General features: G+C 45.4%; 1 protein-coding gene across 1 annotated transcript in view; it reads right to left on the bottom strand.

Moving 5' to 3' along the window:
* LOC104616874 (G1/S-specific cyclin-D2-like) overlaps positions 1-6,380 on the bottom strand; it is a gene marked incomplete at its 5' end in the record, with an annotated part of 29,024 nt that extends 22,644 nt beyond the window's left edge. The window contains one exon of the mRNA XM_010282028.1: positions 6,170-6,380. Coding sequence (XP_010280330.1) covers positions 6,170-6,380 — 211 coding nt within the window. The remainder of the gene's footprint in view (positions 1-6,169) is intronic.
* Between the last annotated feature and the right edge of the window lie 328 nt (positions 6,381-6,708).

Genomic DNA, 6,708 nt, shown 5'->3' with positions numbered 1-6,708 from the left:
CGAGAACTGCCGGAAGGCAAAGAGCACCGACAAATACCCAGGCTGAACGTGCTCGGTGTGCCAAAGCCAGGTGGGAACTCTACCTTCTTACAGTGACCCTTGTTTCTGCTCCGGCCGCAGGCTGCTTTTTTTTAACAGCCAGTTTTCTTCTCTACAATTTGATAAGAGGTTTACTTTCAGAGTTGCAAATGAGACTTGGAAACCCCTGCCTCGTGGAAGGTAGTGCTTCTCACGGGGGAAAAAAAGAAAAAAAAAATTACCTCCATCATTTATAAAATTATACAGGTAATGGTCCAGTTTCACCCAGCCTTAAACTTCACTCAGCCAATGCTAGTACTAGGAGGGCTATATTTTACCACGTATGTTTAAAAGAAAGGCCTCAGGGAAACAATAGAAGTAGTGAATTTAATGCTTGCCTGTTTTGATCCAAATGCAATTCCAGCGTCAGTGTGCTACTTTTATTTTTCACACGCAGTTGGTTTTAACTGCATTGGCCATTTTTTTTCTCTTGCTCTCATATTTCTACAAGACACAGCAATTTTTCCCCATTAATAAAATAGTTAATACTATTTCTGCTTTTAAAGGCAAAACCAGATGACTCTTCAGCCCTTCAAAAAAGGGCATGGCAGTGCCAAGTACGACCAAATAAAAAACTGTCGAGTAAAATAGGATGCAGACCTGCTTCTATTCTTTGAGTAGGCAGGAGGGCAGACACCTAATTCTGTTCCTGGGCTACAGTAAGGTGGAAAGTATTTGGCCTTTATACAAATGGGTCTAAAGCATCCTGAATGCTAATGCTTCATCACAACCATCCAAGTGAGGTAGAGACAGGGAAACATGTTTAACAGTCAACGTAAAGCGTATGAGCGCTCAGTACAACATGCTCATTAGCTGATCATGAAGTCCATTGCTGAACAAGTGTTTGCACCGATTGTTAATTTCGTTTGTTCTACACCTTCAGTAAGGAAGCCTAACAAAAGATCAGGATTATGTTAGTGCTTGAACCTCCAAAAAAATGTCAGACCTGCAGCTGATAGGAAGGAGGGCAACTTATCAGGCAGCACAGCAATTACCCCAGCTTGTATCAGCAAAGTCTCTCTTCCTTCATTTCCTCGCACCTCATCTTCCCAGATTTGATGGGTCCTACAACTTAACGAGCGCGTCCGCTCATACGAAACATGCCCCAGGCCCTGCTTACTTGCTGACTGTGCTTCCTGGGGCTTCGTTTTGCTGGAGAGCTCAATAAACCGATATGAGCTGCCTCTCCCAGGAACAAGCAAGAGCCTTCTTTTTTTTCGTGGCAATGAATTCATGTGGATTCTTCTTTCTTCTGTCATGCAAGAAGTATTTGTGCAACCACTGCCACTTTGCAACATGTATTTTATTTCTAAGAGATTAATCCACCCAACAAAGCCTCTGTGGACTTCTTTCCTTCACTCCGCGAAGAACAGGTCCCAGCTAAAACGTGTATCACACTTTTACCCTCTGCAGGGACAAAGCCAAATTACTCTTACATTGGCTGACAGGGGAAGGATGCATGGTAGACTTGCCCAGCAGGGGTCCTGAGGACCAAACATGCCTCTTGGTGTTACAAAGCATTCTGTGTGGTTACCCTCCAGATCACTAGTGCTGTAGGCCTCATCTCGCAGTCTTTGCTCAGACAACACTCCCATTGACTTCCACAGAACTTCTGTCTGAGTAAGGACCCAGGATTTGGCCCAGAAGTTAAAAAAAAAAAAAAAGCCTTCTCAGCTTTCAAACATAGATGATTAATGTCCCAGAGACAGTGGGCAGAGGTTTGGCACACTGTACAAAACTGACTTGACGCTGAAATTTTCCTCCTCTTTCTCAGCCTCTTTGCAGACACAGGCTTTGAAAGCCACTGGTCTATGAGATGCTGCATTGTACCCAGCATAGGAACGTCTCACCTGCCACAGGACTCGGCTGAAGCACAGAGGACGCTGCTATGCAAAGGGCTGAGTCCAGGGATGTACACAAGTTGCCTTCTGTCTCTGCAAGTCTGCAACGCTTTTTGCTTCTAAGCTTTGCATGCCACTTAAGTAAAGCACCCAAAACCTCCTCACCACTGAGATCAGCCTCTCCATGACAGCTCACGTCCAGAGACGCGCAGCTCCTCTTTCTGAAAGCCTGACTTGCGCAGCCTGTCCTCCCCCAAAACCCTTATAGGTGCCCTTACAGGCACCAAGATAAAAAGGGGTATCCTCCACCAAAAAAGTGGCATGCACCGCCTCCAACAAGACAGCATTAACGCAAAAGCAAGCAGCTGGGCATCTGTGACTCTGAACAGCCTGGAAGAAGAAGGAATGAAGGGCATGCTGAAGTCAAGGAAATAATATACAGTCCTCTTCTGCTCTGCACGCAGCTCTGTGAACCAGTGCCCTTCCCCACTCCTCCAGCAGCAACTCCCTGGCTTGGAGCACAGCACGCACAAGCAAAGGGGCAACCCCAGAGAAAAAAAGTATTTCCAAACCACGGAGCGCTGTGTGAAGTGACAGAGGAGTGGCAAAGGGTGCAAAGCAATGAACAGACAAGAGGTGGGGTCGCAGCAGCAAAGCAACAGGATCCCAGGGAGCAAAAGAAGGGCCATCTCTGTTGGGCTCACAGCTAAACAGCATCCTCCTGAGCTGAAAACGCGGTAAGCATCAGTTTTGCCAAGCTATACTGTAAGGACAAGGGGTCTCGATGCAGCCTCTTAGTGCCTTTAAAATTCAGAAGACTCCTGAAGGAGATTTTAGCTTATACAGGGAGCCACCAGCGGGATGAGGAAACAAATGACATGATGACAGAGTAGGCTATGCCAGTGCATGTCAATCTATATGCTCTTACTGCACAGCGAGCGACGCAGCTTGAAGCAAGCTGGCCTACGCGTGGCAATTCCCAGCCAACAGATCGAGCTCCCGCTAACGACAGTACCCCGTCTGCACGGCCACGGTGCTAGAAGCACAGCCGGGGTGGGCTGCGGGCAGACGCCACTTTCGGCCCCTTGCAGTGGAGAAGGAGGCTCCTGAAAGCGTTGTGGGCGCAGGGCACAGTAAAGAGAAAATTTCATTCAGGGAACGAGCTTCTGTCTTGCTCAGCAGCCGTATGTTCAGATGGGACCAAGGGCAAAGAGGGATACGTTCCAGTTTCAGTCATGCTCATGTGAATCATTAATCACCACAAGAACTGGGGAGAGGCTGTGGATTTACATCCATGCAGCTCGTCCCAGAAACTGGGCTCAAAATACAGACAGAGAAACAGAGAGAGCACCAAAATGATAAAACATGACTGAGAGGAATATACAAAAGAACCGAGTATCATCTCCTTTCGCGTAACATCCAAATGGAAAGGAGATCAACAACAAATTGATCGTACACATCCAGCACAACATCCAGAACTGTTAATGGTTGCTTCCCTCTCCGTTTGCTGATACAACTTATTGTAGGACCGAGATCACAGCCGGCTCTGTAAAGGCAGGCAACACTCGGGAATTTCTGGTATAACACTTTTGCTGGGAAATTAAAATGGAGCACTTGGTGAAGAATAACTCAGGCTAGAGGATGAAAGTTCAAAATATGCCAGATTTCGCACGATACACTAAAGAAGAAGAAAAAGTACTTGAGAGCAGAGAAAGTTGCACTGAGATGGAAATAAGAAGAGATTCATTGCTGTGCTCCAGACCAGAGCCGTTAGCCAGCCAGCGAGGACAGGTCTCGTAACAGTAAAGAGTCAAAACCGGGCTAAAAAAAACGCATGGAGGGAGCAAGGGAAGAGGCAGCCACTAAGAAGGCAAATGGGGAAATGAAACACCAGGCTTAACCCGAGCTGGTGGAGAGCAGAAGCTTTGAGGGAGAAAGGGAAAGAAGAAACAGAGCGGCCGATGAAAGCTCTGCAACAAATAGGACAAGAAAAGGAAATGACAACTGGATCTGGAAGGAAGTCTGATGAGAAGGGGCTTTTCTTCACCCTCACCGAGGAGGGTGAAGAACGACTTTAAGAGTGACAGTGAAAGGGAAATACAGTAGTAATAACATGACGTTTCTATAATGCAAATGGGGGTCATAGCTTGCTAGTAAACCGGGAATGAGGACTGGGGTAAGATCTCTGCTTTTGAAACTGCAAGGGGTTGTGGGTCCTCCTCAAAACTAAATGCCGACACAGCGGTCTGTGGAAAATGGGGCGAGAAGAAAAGAAAATCTACAGCCAGCAGAGTGGTGCCCTGTCGTTCGTGAAGCCCCATATATAGTCAATCACGTTTTCATTTGCAAGAAAAGAATTTGTGACTTGTTGCCTCTTCAAACTCTACGTAAAGGACTTTGGTTCATGGATTTGAGACATGTAACATGAGAAGGAGATCACACGGGGGAAACACATGATGGAAGTGCATGACTGGGCTAAGGGCTGGAAAGGGGATGCTGTTTGGAGTCTAAGTAACTGAACGAGTAAAGCATGGAGTTAACCACCACAGAATTCATGGAGAAAGGGTGGAAAGAAGCTATAGACTCTGGAAACTCCTTCATGGCCCACAGTCCTGCAATGGTTTGGTTATATGGAAAACTTTAAGGGCAAAGGATTACAGATCAAAATTTGGAAAGTTAAATCATAATGAAATCTACGTCACTCAAGAAAATGTCCTCTTGGATAAAACAAAACAAAACACTATTATAGGAGGTGAAAGCAACAAAAGAGAGGGAAGACTAGTCTGATTTGGAAGACAACACAGGTATGCTGGAGGTTGATGGCTGATGGTGTCGTGAGGATCCAGAGGAATGTCCATGGGAATGACCATCTTTATCAGAAGAAAAATGGCAGTGTGAATGAATCTTAGGTAAGGGGAGAAAAGCGAAGGCGGCAAAACTGATGGAACAGATTAAACCTCAAGTAAAAAGCTAGTTAGACCAGAAATGTCTGATGAGTTACCGAGGGTGATCCTGCAGACTTTGAGCAGTATTTCTGTTGAGCCCTGTGGTCTTTTGCCTGAAAAGCATCAAACAGCAGTGGGAAAAGAAGGAAAGCTTGAGCATCTTGGTAACCAAAAAGTCAATTAACCCTAATAAAGCCCATACAAGATCCTCTAGAACAGACTGACTGAGATAGCAAAAACTGGCCCACATCGTAAAAGCAGTCACTACATTGCAAATACCGAGAGGCAGGCGCAGCAGTAGACATTCATACCCAAAGCTGCACCCCACCTTCCTTTTCCTCTGCAAACACGCAGGCTGAACAGTTCCTATCACAAAGGACTAGGTATGTCAAACTGTAGTGAATGCAAACATTGAGCCGTTTACTACTTGATAATAACCCTGGAAAACACTGCATGCTGTTTTATCTCTTCCAGGTCTAGCTTCTAAGAAGTGGTCTAAACGTTACTCCTTTAGATGAAAATAAGTACACTTACTTCCTAAAAGTCACTGGGAAAAACAGAAACAAAAAAAACACTGTTTTGCAGACAGGTATAAATTAGAAGCCTCTCTTCCACAGAAACAATTATTCTCACCTAAATCTTCAGAAACTGTATTCAGCCAAACAAAAGGAGAGTGTAACGGTTCCCTACGAAACGGACTAGTTTCACTGCTTTCTTGGAGTGAAGTTAGAGAAAGAATCCGAATGTTAAAAAAAAAAGTACTTACTTCCTAAATTGTCATTCCCTACGCTTCAGTAATGTAGTAGTATCACATACATGTTAAAATACAACTCCTACCTTTTATCTGAACAGTGACTAGTTAATGAAAAATTTACAAACCACGTTAATTGCATGTATTAGCCCACTGCATTTTGGGCTAATGTGCCACAACAGCTTCTAGTGTTTTGGCTGTCCCACATCTGCCCTTGCAAACCATCTGTGGCCCTTCAAAAAATTAGCGAACAGGCAAAGTAGAAAATCGTACGGTCTAATCCAGCCTTACTGACTTTACCGCAGAAGCACTACACGCATTGGTAGGAGCAGGACTGCAATTGCACTACGGCTCCCCGATGGCAAGAATCCTGTTTACACGCCGTTTTGGAGCTTGATTCATGACGCCGTTTGCGAACAATCGCACCGGCTTGAGCCGCTCGTCCCGCGTCACGTAAGGACGGAGGGGATGAAAAGCCTCTGCACCACCAGTGACTAACCCGCCCTTTCAACCACACGGCAAGCAGCAGGCGCGCCCGGAGCACCTTGGCCTACCTGTGGCACAAAGGGCAATGAACGTTTGTGCATGCTTCCGGATCAAAAGCAACTTGTCTTTAGGTAGAGGCAGCTTCCTTAGGATGTGTTCAATGAAATCGTGTGGGGTGACGGCGGCGAGGTTCCACTTCAACTTCCCCAGCACCACCAGCTCCCATTCCTGCAGCGGGAGGACGGGGAAGGGAGAAGAGAAGAAAAGCCGTAAGCAAGCCTGCAAAAAAAAAAAGCCGCTTCGCTCATTTCTCTGATTGTAATTATATCACTGCTAAATTGGTTTTGCTCAAACATTTTTTTCTGTATGCTCCTACTGCTTTGAAGTTGTTGACTTTATTCTTTTTATTCCTTTTTTTTTTTTTTTTTTTTAAACACTGGAAATGTCAAGCTCTACTGAAAATAATGAGACCTGGCAGCTCCTGCCAAGATTTTACTTTTTTTGTATCCAGTGCTGAATGCCCACCCAGAAAGTTTAGCCTGCAATTAGATATTGCCAAGGTCACTGTGGTCCTTTCCTAGTAACTTCTTTTAAATGGCTATAGTCC

The sequence above is a fragment of the Phaethon lepturus genome, unplaced genomic scaffold (genome assembly GCF_000687285.1).
Source record: "Phaethon lepturus isolate BGI_N335 unplaced genomic scaffold, ASM68728v1 scaffold31542, whole genome shotgun sequence".
NCBI classification, from domain to species: Eukaryota; Metazoa; Chordata; class Aves; order Phaethontiformes; family Phaethontidae; genus Phaethon; species Phaethon lepturus.
Note: the sequence above shows the minus strand (reverse complement) of the source record. Positions and strands in the feature narration are given on the sequence as shown.